The following is a 15,773-nucleotide window of genomic DNA, read 5'->3' as shown; positions in this document are numbered from 1 at the left end:
GCCCAAGAAGGAGACCTATATTAGAATGAAGAATCCAAATTCAAATAGCAGCTATTTCAGCAATATTGTGATTATGAAGTTACTAATATGTCAAAAAAGATCGAGTAAATGTATTCGAAGATTGTCACTTAGGAACAGTTTTGTTAGATCGTCATCACTTTTTACAGTAAGATTCTTAATATTTCTATTCATAGATAAATATTATAACAGAATTTATTCAGTATGCAAGTCCATTATGTACCCAAAATTATACTTCGTTCGAAACAAATTATTCCCACACATTTAAATCTCATATGATAGTCTTTGTAGAACGTCCCAAAGACGAAAGAATTCTCGTACAAGTAATTTTGTTGGTTGGTTGCACTGTATCACATTATAACGCGTCTATAAATAAAAACTAATACAAGTACCTAAAAACAACAACATACCTAATTAGTATAAACTTTCGAAATTACGAACTATCTCTAAGTATTTATACATAAATTCTAACTTCTCATAAGTGTCATAATCATATTGCGTTTGTTGCTGTCGCATTGCGATTTCTATTGCTTCTGTTATTGTTCTGCGACGGGACACAAACACAGAGTACTTTTATAAAAACTGTAAATACTGAAGTTAAAACCACAATAAAAATAATTATTTTTATTAACCTATTAATTATAGTGATTAGTCTATATTAATGTATAAATATATTTGCCATGGATTCTAAGTATACAACAATTATTGGAGGCGATAATGGACTCAAAAGGAAAGCTACTATTGTTGATAACCTATCAGTCAAAAAGTTGAAACTGTTTAGAGAAAATTCACATGTGGTTGAAAAGGGTAAAGTTAATGTGCAAATTGCAAAAACCTTACCAAAGACAATCCCTACCGAGAATTTACAAGAAGCAAGAAGAAACTTACCTGTTTATTCTGTCCGTGGCAGGTTAGTATTAAATAGAGAGTTCATTACATGCCTTTTTTGTAATAATGTTTTAATCCACGTTTTATATACTAATAACTACTTGTTGTTTCTTAAACTTTTCTTAGTAGATATAAATATTTGAGTACAAATCGCAATTTGGGGCTAATACACGTACACAGGCAAGGCACTAGCGAAGGAGGATAGGATGGGTATATATATATAATTCACCAGGAATTAACAATGATGGTTTTTAGAGATGACCATATGGAGCTCTTCCTAATATGGTTACATAATTAAGTCCTCATTACTACTCATAATTTGACTAACAATATTTTTAGAACATCTATATATACTAATGAGTGAAGACCTTGAACTATATTTAATAGATCCATTCTGAACAGACTGTATAGAAATTCTAAAAAATATGTTTTCCTCATCATCAATATACACATGTTTTTGGATTAAAACATATTTTTAATTTCTATAGAAATTATATATCATATAGCACTTTCTTTTTATTTTAAACAATTTTATGTTTTCACATAAAATTACAGATTAATAGAGGAGATAAAGAAACACCAAACAATGATTTTGATTGGTGAAACAGGTAGTGGTAAAACAACCCAGATTCCTCAATTGCTACATGAACACAGGCTTGAGGGTAATGGAATTATAGCAGTAACCCAACCACGAAGGGTAGCAGCTATCACAATAGCTCTTCGTGTTGCATCTGAGATGAACACTGAAATAGGTGCTATAGTTGGGTAAGTCTACTGTTTGTTTTAGATATTTAAAATGATGTATTTTATAATTATATGACCAAGGTAGGCATAATACAAAATAACCCTGTGTACCTTTGTTTCACCTATTTTTTATTGTTAAAGAGCTTGCTGAGTTTTAGTTTGAAGAGTGAGATAAATCAGTGAAAGTGCAGTATATGGAGGCATCACACCATAATTCTTATAAGTATAGGATTATAGTTCATTTCACAATCTTGCATCCATAGTATTGTATAATTTTATGTATGTAAAACTGCTGGCATAGTTTTACATATGAAATTTATAGCCTATTATGTGTTATTCTGATGCTCTCATTAAAATCCATTTAGAAGTTTGTTGCATGAAAATGTAACAACCATCCATCTATACTCATACACATACACATTTATAATATTAGTATAATAGTTAGATGCCAAGGTACCTGGGTCACAAAACGCACATTTAAGAATATTTTATTAAATAAATATTTTTTTCAGGTACTGTGTAAGGTTTGAGGATGTTACTAGTACAAAAACTAAGGTTAAGTACATGACAGATGGTATGTTGCTTAGAGAAGCCATACTAGATCCATTGTTACGAAGATATTCCATAGTGATACTTGATGAAGCTCATGAGCGTACTGTTAGTACAGATGTTCTATTTGGTATAGTTAAATTAGCACAAAAAGAAAGAAATGGGAATAAATCAAATCCACTAAAGGTATGTTTAAGTGACAAAACTAAATTTGGCATCAGTTCTTTATCTTGCCCTATGCCTACAATACAATGATTATCTACAATAAGATCTAAATTATTGATCTATTTTTAAGCAGTGTCTATATTTGCTTCATTGATATGTTGTATTGATATTTTAGTCTATGATTTAGATTTTATTTAAGAACTGTCAAAAATAATCATATTATGCTAAAATTGTAATAGGATTTTTCTACATTTGTATACTGTATATTGTTATTAAGTATATTTCCCTTATGTTAATATTGTAACTACAGCTTTTTAATTTAGAAGTTGTTATATTCAATGGTAAAGTTCTTCATTTTACTGAATTGGATTTGAGGGTGATATGCACTTTCAGACTAATTATATAAATATAGATCATGTCTTTGATACTATCACTGTAATTTATTTTTAGGTAATCATAATGTCAGCCACAATGGATGTAGATACATTCAGACAATACTATGATAATTGTCCAGTTATATATTTAGAAGGCAGGACATATCCTGTAACTATTTATCATTCAAAATTGAAACAAGAAGATTATCAATATGCTGCAGTTTGTACAATATTTCAACTCCATGCCACAACACCGCCTAAGTATGTGCAGTTATATAATTTACAGCATATTGTTACTTTCATTATAAGTTATTTAAATTATTAAAGGATCTTCTTATTATAGGTTCTTATATTCGACTCTGAATACTGGCTATAAACATTAATTTTACTGTTTCTGTAATAGTTACATATGCCTTTAAACTGTTTTATTATTATTATTATAGCTTTAAAATCCACATAATATTTTTCAAACATTATACTTATTATTGTTATTTATTTTTTGGTTTATTTACTATATTTTTTTCTTATTATGTAGACCCCTCGGGTAAAAGCCTCCTGCATCTTCTGCCATCTCTCTCTATCCATGGCAGTTTGCATCCAGTCTATTCCTGCTATGTTTTTTGTGTCATCTGCCCATCTTTTTTACTGCTGTCCTACTTTTCTTTTGCCTGTTGTACCCAACCATTTTGTCATTACATTAGTCCGTCTCCTGTCTTTGTATCGCACCAAGTTACATTTTTGTTTCAAACTGAACTGGAGAGCATCTGTCAATTTGGTCTTCTTTCGGATGTCTGTATTTCTGGTTTTTTGTGTTCTTTTAAGGTTCAAAATACATCTTTCCATCGCATGTTGACAAGACAAGAATTTGTTATTAACTTTTCTGTGTAGATCCATGTTTAAACTGAAAGGGAAAATAATTTACTTAATGAATTACTTACTTAATTTTTTTAACATATATATATATATACACATATTTCCAATCTTAAAGAACAGAAAAAATAATAAGCAATATTTTATTTCATTTACTATTGTGTTTAAAATATTCAAAATTTTAAATTAAGATAATGAATAGTTTTATAAATAATCATAATAATTGGTCAATTCTGTGCATGTTTATTTGCAATCTTTCTTTAGTTACTACATAACTAGAACTTCACTACTCTGTTATATGTAATACTTTACACTATTACTAGAGTGTCTGTCACTCCTTAGGAGCGCTGTGCTCGGAATTGAGTTCAAGTAATCAATGAAAATAGATACATGTTATTTATATCTATGATAATATATTTACTTTTTTTTAAGATTATAATAATGTTCCAGCCATGACTTCCTTGTATTTTTAACTGGCCAAGAAGAAATTGAGACTGTCATGTATAATATTAAGCAAATTGCTAAAGTAAGTAAATATTTTTTAATGACCTATTTTTATAAATATACCGCTACATGTTCGCTACCGTTACCGCTACATATATTTTATATTTTGAATTACAGGAAGCACCTGGGCCACCTATTAGGGTGTGTCCATTGTATGCTGGTCTTCCAGCCCAGAAACAGTTACAAGTATGGAAGGATACTCCACCGGGCATGCGGAAAATTGTCTTAGCGACTAACATAGCCGAGGCATCTGTCACCATTCCAACTATTAAGTGCGTCATTGATACGGGCGTTGTCAAAGAAAGGTATTCTTGATCTTTTGATATTATTAGAATACCATTGTTTACATTTATGTAGGTACTAGCTGACCCGTGCAACGTGAATGATTATCTAAACGAAACGCTTTTTAAGAATAATATTGTTCTTGAGGTGACTAATGATTGACAATCTCATTATGAAATGATTTAAAAAAAAATCGTGTATGTTTTTGTACGGTTAAGGTACCTAGTTACCAAAGTCTAAGAAATGTAGTTAATTGACAAAACTGTATTATTGTATTAGGAGTAATGGAGTACAGTACATTGTAAATTATTCGTTACAATGTATACTTTCAAATCCTTGCAATTTAATATATCCTTTCTGACTATACCTGTACTGAATATTTAATTACTGCTAAACAACGTGCTAAGCTGCATTTCGGTTGATGCTTGAGATTTTTCAGTCCTCGAGAATAGTAATATACTAAGGGCATCACCAGGTAACGTGATGTCTGCTGTGCTATTCATCTATATAGGCAACAGTTGCCACAGTACAAAGGTGATATGATTGACGGTCGTGGGGCGCTGGGCGCGATGTTGTGCGGTATTTGTGTGGAGGACGGACGTGCACACTAATACCGTACAACATTGAGTGGGAGTTACTTAATTCTGCTACTAAACAGCGTGCTATCTAATCTGTCGGTTGAAGCCTGAGATTTCTTAGTCGAAAATGATAATTACTTGTATCATCAGATAACGCGATGTTGCTGTGTTTAGGTATATAGGCGAGGGTTGCACAAAAAAGGAGAAAGATATGATGGAATTGTCAAGGTGCGGTGGTGGTACGCGAGGCGCGATGGTGTAGTGTGTCGGTGTGTCAGGACGTGGTGCGGGTGGTCGCAGGCGGGCGGGTGGCAGCGTGCGGGCCGCGCGGGCCGCACGGCCGCCTGCGAGCACGCGGCCATGCGCGAGTCTCGATGGTGTAGTGTGTCGGTGTGTCAGGACGTGGTGCGGGTGGTCGGGCGCGGAGCGGCTGCGCGTGGGCGCGTGCTCGCAGGCGGGCGGGTGGCAGCGTGCGGGCCGCGCGGGCCGCACGGCCGCCTGCGAGCACGCGGCCATGCGCGAGTCTCGATGGTGTAGTGTGTCGGTGTGTCAGGACGTGGTGCGGGTGGTCGGGCGCGGAGCGGCTGCGCGTGGGCGCGTGCTCGCAGGCGGGCGGGTGGCAGCGTGCGGGCCGCGCGGGCCGCACGGCCGCCTGCGAGCACGCGGCCATGCGCGAGTCTCGATGGTGTAGTGTGTCGGTGTGTCAGGACGTGGTGCGGGTGGTCGGGCGCGGAGCGGCTGCGCGTGGGCGCGTGCTCGCAGGCGGGCGGGTGGCAGCGTGCGGGCCGCGCGGGCCGCACGGCCGCCTGCGAGCACGCGGCCATGCGCGAGTCTCGATGGTGTAGTGTGTCGGTGTGTCAGGACGTGGTGCGGGTGGTCGGGCGCGGAGCGGCTGCGCGTGGGCGCGTGCTCGCAGGCGGGCGGGTGGCAGCGTGCGGGCCGCGCGGGCCGCACGGCCGCCTGCGAGCACGCGGCCATGCGCGAGTCTCGATGGTGTAGTGTGTCGGTGTGTCAGGACGTGGTGCGGGTGGTCGGGCGCGGAGCGGCTGCGCGTGGGCGCGTGCTCGCAGGCGGGCGGGTGGCAGCGTGCGGGCCGCGCGGGCCGCACGGCCGCCTGCGAGCACGCGGCCCTGCGCGAGTCGCGATGGTGTAGTGTGTCGGTGTGTCAGGACGTGGTGCGGGTGGTCGCAGGCGGGCGGGTGGCAGCGTGCGGGCCGCGCGGGCCGCACGGCCGCCTGCGAGCACGCGGCCATGCGCGAGTCTCGATGGTGTAGTGTGTCGGTGTGTCAGGACGTGGTGCGGGTGGTCGGGCGCGGAGCGGCTGCGCGTGGGCGCGTGCTCGCAGGCGGGCGGGTGGCAGCGTGCGGGCCGCGCGGGCCGCACGGCCGCCTGCGAGCACGCGGCCAGGCGCGAGTCTCGATGGTGTAGTGTGTCGGTGTGTCAGGACGTGGTGCGGGTGGTCGGGCGCGGAGCGGCTGCGCGTGGGCGCGTGCTCGCAGGCGGGCGGGTGGCAGCGTGCGGGCCGCGCGGGCCGCACGGCCGCCTGCGAGCACGCGGCCATGCGCGAGTCTCGATGGTGTAGTGTGTCGGTGTGTCAGGACGTGGTGCGGGTGGTCGGGCGCGGAGCGGCTGCGCGTGGGCGCGTGCTCGCAGGCGGGCGGGTGGCAGCGTGCGGGCCGCGCGGGCCGCACGGCCGCCGGCGCCGCCTACCGCCTCTACACCGCAGCTGACTTCGCCTCGCGCCCGCTGCACACGACGCCGGAGATCTCCAGGTCTATACTCAATTATTTTAGTTTCAAAACAGTTGAAATTTATTACAAGCAATTATTTTATGTAACTATAACAACACGTCACCAATAATATATGAATTTTAGACAATCGACCTGTAAAGAGAATAAACATTTCACGCTATTATTTTACAAATTAAAACGATTTTAAATCTATTAACCTATACAGCGAAAACGTGAAACAAACTTTTCAAGTGAAAGAAGGCGATGAGACCAATAGTTATTAATCTGGTTGAGGGTAAATCCTGGTAAAGAGGTCCTGGCAAATTACTAAGTATAAATAATTCATCACTCATAATTGTTTTAACCGGGGTTGATGGGAACACTATATACCTATCATAAACAAATATATGTATTTTAATTACATTATACAGTGCTTATAATCTATATTAATAATTCCGTCAAGGGGTACGGTAGACTCGAACGAAACCTTATGTCAATAACAAAACATAAAAAAAAATATTGATTTCGAGTCGACAACATATATCCGCAAAATTCGGATTATGGAGTATTTCGTTAAATTCTAATGACACTGACAAACAAACTGCAGTCGTCATCTTTTCACTAGCTAACAAACAATCAACACTACGCGTGCGTTCGTGCCAAAGATCCATCACAAAGAACTGTGACATACGACATGTGTCGTTGACGTTTCGCGAAAATATATTTTTTTACACTTTTTTATGATAAAAGAGTACACAGTTATGTGTGTTTTCTTTAAATTGGCCAATTGCGAGACAAATTTGACGATATTTTTTTTTATTAATTAGTTTCACGGCTCTGGATACAAGTCCTTTTTAGCCCAACTTAAAGTTTTACAATATAAATTACAAAAATTAAAGTCAATGTCCCATGTCAATTAATAATAAATGTAAAATGTTGTTTCGCTGTTCTGATGAACTTATAAAAAAAACTTAATAACAATCACAATTTCTTCACGTTTTATTATTACACACATAATGCCCAGGTATTTGCATTTTTTAAATAAGGTTGTGGCACTATTGGAAATTAATGTATTTACCCATTTTTATAGGTTAATGGAAATAATGCGTCGGTGTTTATTTAAAAAGCATTAACACAAAATTAATAAAGTATAAGTAGGTATTAATAAATATATGGTTGTTGTATCAAAATAGGTTTTGTTATTTTTCACTAAAATAATAAAAAAGGCAGTTAGTCTGCCTTTTTTATAAAACAAATTACCTTTTAATAGTGTCATATATTATTTAACTGATTGTTAGAAAAACAATGTTAGTTTGTAGATTAATATTGTAAAAATTACTATTTGTACGGAAACGACAAAAATATATTTTTATTCTGTATTCAAAGACAGTAGTGGAAAAATTAGTATATGTACGTAAATTATAAAATTCTGTTATGGAAACGTCATATTAAACTTTAAAACTAATTTGTTAGAATAAAAGTTTCCGATTAAACAAATTGGTATGGCTACCCCGCTACAGGTGGTAATTTTTTTTTGGTTCTGTTTATCCTTAATCGGAAAGGCAAAGGGAACTGCGCCCATACAGCCGAGGAGGTAACATTATTTGAAAATTTGACATTTAAACCTGTCAATTTAGTCTCCCGGATTAAAAAACAAACTATAACCAAGTATGGCACTTACAAATTAATTACTAAGCTAAGTACTTGGTGTCCCTGTGGCTCCGAGCCCCGCATGTTTATGGGGGCTTGACCCCAGAGTGGGAGCATAGCAAATGGCTAACGCGGGGCGAGAGGGAAGGTTGAATGGAAGAGGAAATGGATAGAAAAAAGAGGAAGAAGGGGAAAAGGACGGTGGTGGACCACGTCGTCGTACTGAAGGAGCGACAAAACTAGGAACTCGCCAAATCCCAGAGAATCGCGCGGATAAATAAAAAAAAGAATGAAAATGACGATCAACAATGGGAAGGATGTTTGGATGAAGCAATTGCTTTTAAATATCTGGCAAAGTAGTGAGGGCTTAAAACAAAGAGGTTAACAGAGAATAAACCTTAAAAGTTATATGTTTTGTTAATTTATTTTGAATGTTGATTTAAAATAAAAACTATTTGTATAAATACTTTTGCACTTATTATTTACTATAGCATTTATTAAAGACAATGAACGAAGATTTACGAATCTCCTTGGTTACCTTTAATATTCTTTGAGAGCCGATGACTACAGAAATATCTACCAGAGCGAAGCCGGGTTTTCATCTAGTATTGATATGATAACAACTAAGTACAATGCACCCAATGTCATCTACTACCAACAACAAGCGATCTTGTGTTATACAGTGACTCACAAAAGTTACTCACACAAATGCCCCAATGATGTGTATCTCGATACAAAAAGTGGTCATACTTAATGAATTCAATAGACGCACAGCTGATACATTAGTATGTAATAGTGCTCCCAATGTGCTATTAAACAATACAAGTTGCATGATTATTGCTAAACTAGTCATGACATTACAATGATTACAAGGTTAAAAACGCTTTGGGGCATTTTTACCGTTTGATCATATCTCACAAAGAAAAGTAGTGGAGGAGAGAGGGAGGAAGCAGATGAATTTCTAAGTAGCTATAAGAGTGTTTATATTTTCAGCCGGTAGGTAGATTAAACGGAACATCACACATGTCGCGAGATTGTTCAAAATGGTCAAAAATGCCCGAATAGTTTTCATGATTTGCAGTGGCATAGGTTCATAGCCAGCCAATAGTAATTGATCATTGGCGGCTTATTCGAAAGCCAAGAAGCAAGGCTAGCACATACTATTAGTTCAGGTTTATTGATTGTATCCTCATGTCATAACAGGTGATGGAATGCGAAATGGTCAAACATTGGGGCATTTTTATGAGTCACTGTAAGTACTAGACAACTCATAGAAATACTTATAAACATTTTTTTATTGTAATACCTATATAATATATATAGAAAACACCCAGATCAATACAAATAATTATAATACAAATGTTTGTACAGAGCGAGGAATTGAACCGAAAGAGCTGTGTCGCTACCGCAAACCGCTAGGACACCGAGGCCGTCAAATAAATGTACATGTTGTATTAAGTTTTTTCATAGACTGTATTTTACGCTTCAATGATAGTAACACTATATAGTTATAATAATATTTTTTTTGTCAATTACAGATGTCCTTTAGCACCAACCATACTATTATTGATAGCAGCTGGTTTAGAACCAAACAATTTTCCACTCATTGAGCCACCTCCACCGGATTCTGTCAAATCTTCTTTAATATTATTAAAAGAATTAGGTAAGGCAAAATTTCTAACTGCAACACAAAATATAGTTTTTTTAGCTGTCGCCCGCGTGTGTGACAGTGTCTACTTTTTTGTTGAGAGGGATATATATATATATCTTCAAATTAGTCTGGGCAAACTGTTTCATTTATTCTTTCTGTGAAGCTCGAAATATAGTACAATACAGAGAAATAACACATTCCTCTGGAATAGGAATGTCACGTGTTGTTTGGTGGTTTGCCATTCCGTTGACCTATAGTAATTAATTAATTTTATAGCACATGTTTATAATTTTAACGATACATTTCAGGCGCTATTGATAACGACGTAAATCCTAAATTGACGGCGCTTGGCAAAAAGATATCTTCGTTTCCTATAGATCCTAAGTATGCTAAAGTTTTGTTGACTGCACCTGAATACAATTGCTTAGAGGAGGTAAGAATTTATTAATTATAAATGCTACACATTTTATAGCCATACTTTACACGTAATAATGTAGTAAACAGTATAAACCAAAATCCTTGTTTCATCTGTCTTTTTCTCTGCTTAGTTCAACCACTTAAACCAACCAACAGAAATGGATACATTTTTAGAATTTCGTCCGAAAGCTTTAATATGTATAATATTTGCATGTAGTTTTAACATGTTCGTCATATGCACACGCTACTACACCCGTCAAAACCCGATTTACTCACATATCCCAGGAACAATTTCAGACTTATCAGAAATATCACTTGCTGTCAATGCATGTATGCAAGGAAAATTAATTTGAATTTCTATGACTTATGGTGTAAAGGTCAATAAAATTTTAATCCTGCTTCCATAAACAAAATGACTCATAAGAATAATAATGACACTCATAAGAATAACTATTTACTTACAATAATTACTTACTAGTTTTTATTGTATTCGACTTTGTTATCTATTGTCGATTAGTATATATGGTTACTTTAATTTTATTTAATAATATTTTACTGGAGATATAATATTATAGGTAATGGATAACTTTTCTTTTCAGGCCTTAAGTTTGGTAGCAGTATTGTCAAGCGAAAATGTATTTTACACGCCAATGCATAAAAGAGAAGAAGCATTTAAGGTCAAACAGAAATTTGTATCACCATTAGGAGACCATCTCACTCTTCTGAACGTATATAAAGCTTTTTGCAAAGCACCACTGAAAAAGGTTCTTATAATCATTATAAAATTGTTTGTCAATTCTTAACGTGAATTATTTAATGGGAGACACAGATTATATTTCACTCGGCGTCTAGGTTGAAGAAGCTATTAAGTTACTGCCATTAAAATCGCTGTTCACTATTAATTTACTCGCGATCACAGCTAGTGCAATGTACTATTAAATTATTTGTCTTCAGACCCAGATTTTATAAGTTAACTTAGTAGACAGTTATCAGCCACGAAATATTTATTTAAATCGAAATATTCATATTTGTAATTTTCTGTACTAAGTTAATCATATTTTGTGAAAATAAATATCTGTAATTAAAATAAATATACATAATTGTTGTGTGGAAATGTATTGACAAAAGTCATAACTAACGTATCCGATATTTATTTTAGCAATGGTGTAAAGAAAACTACCTAAACCATAAAAATCTCTCGTACGCGTGTGAAGTACGACAACAGCTACTTTCCGTTTGTCAACGGCTAAATTTATCTTTGTCCAGCTGTGGACCATCTACTGACCAGGTACGGTGATGTTATACAATATCCTATTTATAAAATGACAAAGACAACATTATAATAATTGACCTATATACCTACCTGACCTAATAATTGAATTACATATAATATGTTGTCAACATATTATATGTTATTACGTTGGCATCGCAAGGAATGCTCATCTTAACAAAGTCGTGAAAGGTCAGGTCAGTAGGCCGATCGTGATAAATTCATCAGGAACTTTTCACGATGGTTACCAAGGGAACCAAACGGAGGTTAACCTGACATAGGTATATTGGTAGCAATGCGCCCATCCCATTTCCCTCATTTATGTAGTAAGGACAAAGACATAAGTGAAACTTGTGAAAAAAAATAATTTTACTCTCAGGATTACCACATTACTCGTCGGTACAATGGATTAGGGATTACTTGTAATTTCAGGTGTTGAAATGCTTACTGAGCGGTTTGTTCACTAACTGCGCGTGGTCGCGGGGCGGTGCGGGGTCGCGGTACGTGACGGGCGCGGGCGGCGCGGCCGGCCTGCACCCGTCCAGCGTCCTGCACACGGTGCGGCCGTCGCCTCCCGCACTGCTCTACTCCGAGTTGCTACACACGCGTCGCACCTACCTCCTCACTGTCTCCGCTATACAGCCGCAGTGGTTGTATCAGGTCGCACCCGAGTATGCTCGCCGCTGTCGTGCCAATCGGTGACCTTAATTTAATCGAATATGTATAACAGTATACTATAAAATAGTATCGCATCTTATGTCGAACATCCTCATTGTCTGAATATTATGTGATATAGTTCTCTAAGCACATGTTTTACTTGTCTACCTCTGAATGGACAAATTTTTAATGGCATAATGTTGACGAATAGGTTCCGCCTAAAATTATTGCATATTTTTAATAGTTAAGATTTAGTAGACTAAATAATTATGCTGACTACTTTTTCAAACATACAAATAATTAAACAATGTAGTAAACTTTATCTTGTTCCTATTTGTAGGAATTCAATTGTTCCTTTTTGTTTTTGTTCTAAACACTTGTGGCATATAAATATACTCAAAACGTTTTTGTTGTTGTTATTATCAGAGCGTTACTATCTATGTATTGCAAAATATTTTGCTTAATAACAAATATTAGTAATGGTATAGTCATATTTTATATAGATTTTGGTGTTACAAAATATTTAAATAATAATATTTTGTATGTGTTAAACTCAAAATGATTTTTTGTATAAACAGCTGGCTGTTTTTATTTTTAAATAAAAGCAACCTGATAAATCCCTATATTTAGTGTTTACAGCTGATTGTAATATATTGCATAAAAGAGCACGTAAGATTTTTTTTATAAAAACAGAAAGCATTACTCAAAAACGTTATCGGATGAAATTTTAATTTCGTTCAAAATATGGTATAATTTATAGATAGGTAACTAGACAAATCGATTTTCAACAGAAAGTATTAATTATTATGAACGGTAAAAAAAGAATAGAAATAAAAGCTGTACATGTTCCATATTACAGAATATTATGCTTCGAAACTCCACATATATAAATATAATATGTTAAAATTTTCATCTTTAAGAAAATCGGTAAATACTTTTCTCATTATCACTCTGGTGATGGAGCTCATTTATCCACGATCGCCTTATCGAGAGCCGGTAGGTACGTAGATTGCTTAATGCCCTTAATGGTTTATTACTTGTAGGGGAGGCACGCCCACAGTTGTTACCGACTTTATTGTTTTCCTTAAAGTGATTTCTTAGCAATTTTGTTAAAAAGTTAAAAGCATCTTAAATGTTATATATAGTACTATCTCTAATGGAGGAATGCTAACGTTGTAATTGTACTCTGTTCGTTTACATTCATCAGTGGCCCATTTATTATTCACGAGCTTTCAAGATGGTTATAAGCTTCACAAGCAAATGGAGGCGTGTTAAAAGTTTGCAGACTATGTTTGTTTGTATATTTGTCGAATTATACTATATATGTTTATTAAGAACCAGATACGTTATTTGTCGTCTGATACTTTGATTAATTAAGGTAAGTTTAAATAAGTAATTTAACCCTTTGGTTAGATAATTATCATTTAATCTATTTGTAATTGTTTTTTTAATATTACACCAGTAGTCTAACTTTGATCATAATGTCAAAATACAATATTTTGTTAACCTAATATAATAATATTATTAGATTAAGAAGTGAAATGTGTAAATTCTTTAAGTGTATCAATGTTGATAAATATATTTGTATATTTATGCTATTATTAGTTGTTACCTGCGATTTCATCCTCGTGGATTGTAACTTATTTTTAATAAATACGTATTTTAGAATTATTGTAATTCTAAAATATGTCTAAGCGACTCCTTATAACATTAGAAATATATCACTGCGAATGAAGTCCGGTCATTACCAGTCCAGCCGTTTCAAGGATTAGGAAGAACAAACAGACAGACCTATAACATTTTTAATAAAAAAAATTTTGTGGTAGTTTGTAAGTACTTTATATACTTTTATTTGTTTCATCTGTTTTTATTTCATGAATTAACATTCTTAATTATTGATCACATTGAAAGTGCTTTGTTAGCACTTATGGGTTGTCTTTATGATTAAAATAAAATATGAGGTTCATGGAATCCCAATTAGAGTCGCATTCAGGGCTAAGCTAATGTTTGCAATAGCAATATTTCCTTTAATATGTTTAGTATCATCTTTTCAATATCGGTCTGCTTTGCTTCAGGCCGCATTCTTGTTTGGATAAGTTTTAAATTTCCTTTAGGTAAACAGAATGTCTTTATACACGTTCGATAGTTTTACGATATTTCTACCTTCACAAGAGCCGTCTATTAAAAGTAATCCAAACAAGGAATTAAAGTCAGTTTTGTAACTTGTCTGAAGAGACTACCACGAAAGCTATCCATTAGTCAAATCGGAGAAGTTTTTGAGTTCTAGCGAAAATAACGTACAGAATTTATATTTATATATTGCTTTTAACCTTTAGCTGTTTAATACATAAACACCGCATTGCCGTGTTATGATGCCATATTTGATGCTTGTGACATCAAAAGTCGGTTAAAAAGATGATTATAAAGATTTTACGCCGAAATGTGATTAGGAGTTTATGACCAGCATCGAATCCTATTTGGATTACCAAGATATTAAACGGTAGACATTCTCGAAAGAGCTCGATTCAAAATAATATTACGGAATTGTTAATATACAAAACTAAAATAAAGGAATGATTGAATGAACTGTAGTAAATAAAAATTACATTAATACCTATATTTTTTTACAATACACTTAAATTTGATTTTAACAATATTATTTCATATTTTTACACATGTAGGTACTTATTAGGTATGATATACTCTTTATGTATAAATTTTTAATTTAATTACAAGTAAACATTGTAGAATTGTTGTTAAAATCCAATTTAAATAAAAAAAAAAAACGCTATTTTAATAATAATTAGCATTCAGTAATTGTACCATGGTGCTAACATTATTGTATAAATAGTTATAGGTATCTAATATAATTAAAGTTAATAATATACATGAAATAAGGTAATATAGTTGTGTTAATCTAACTTAAAGGTATTAAGTATTTTTACAGTTTATTGTTGATGAAATATATCTTGTGTACATTGCCAGTTAAAATTTGTGTTTTATTTAATTTAAATAACAATAAAATATTGTGTAGATGCGATTACAGTATGATTTGTTAAAATTATTTATAAGATGATATTTAACTTTTTGGAAATATATTTATTCACTGAATACCTCAGTATCCAGTGAATTAGTCAGTGAAAATTCATTCCATAAGATTTCTTACATTTTTATTATTTTCTGTTAGTTAATAAACAATAAAAATTGACAATAATAAAAACACGAATACAATGAACTCGTAATTAAAAAAATGTTACAACGTTGTTTACAATGCCAACAAGCAACTGATGCGAGATTGCAATGCATTGGTAGCTCTGATTACATTATGTTGCTACAAATGTAAAAATGTCTAAAATGAAATTACTATTTAATCCTAATCTACTGTATTTTTAGTAGTCAGACAGAAATTTCAATCACATTTAAGGA

At 35.7% G+C, this 15,773-nt stretch overlaps 1 protein-coding gene across 1 annotated transcript; it reads left to right on the top strand.

Moving 5' to 3' along the window:
* The first annotated feature begins 553 nt into the window (after positions 1-553).
* LOC131852715 (ATP-dependent RNA helicase DHX33-like) lies at positions 554-15,326 on the top strand. The gene is made up of 12 exons (XM_059203441.1): positions 554-928; positions 1,462-1,671; positions 2,163-2,385; positions 2,815-2,999; positions 4,059-4,134; positions 4,230-4,417; positions 6,571-6,744; positions 9,891-10,015; positions 10,312-10,436; positions 11,020-11,184; positions 11,580-11,708; positions 12,123-15,326. The coding sequence occupies exons 1-12, from the start codon at positions 699-701 to the stop codon at positions 12,390-12,392; spliced, it is 2,100 nt and encodes a 699-aa protein (XP_059059424.1). The 5' UTR covers positions 554-698; the 3' UTR covers positions 12,393-15,326.
* Positions 15,327-15,773: the final 447 nt, after the last annotated feature.

Source organism: Achroia grisella, unplaced genomic scaffold (assembly GCF_030625045.1).
Source record: "Achroia grisella isolate CSIRO2021 unplaced genomic scaffold, CSIRO_AGI_Agris_v1 utg856, whole genome shotgun sequence".
Classification (NCBI taxonomy): Eukaryota; Metazoa; Arthropoda; class Insecta; order Lepidoptera; family Pyralidae; genus Achroia; species Achroia grisella.
The sequence above is the reverse complement of the archived record's forward strand: the minus strand, read 5'-3'. Positions and strand labels throughout refer to the sequence as shown.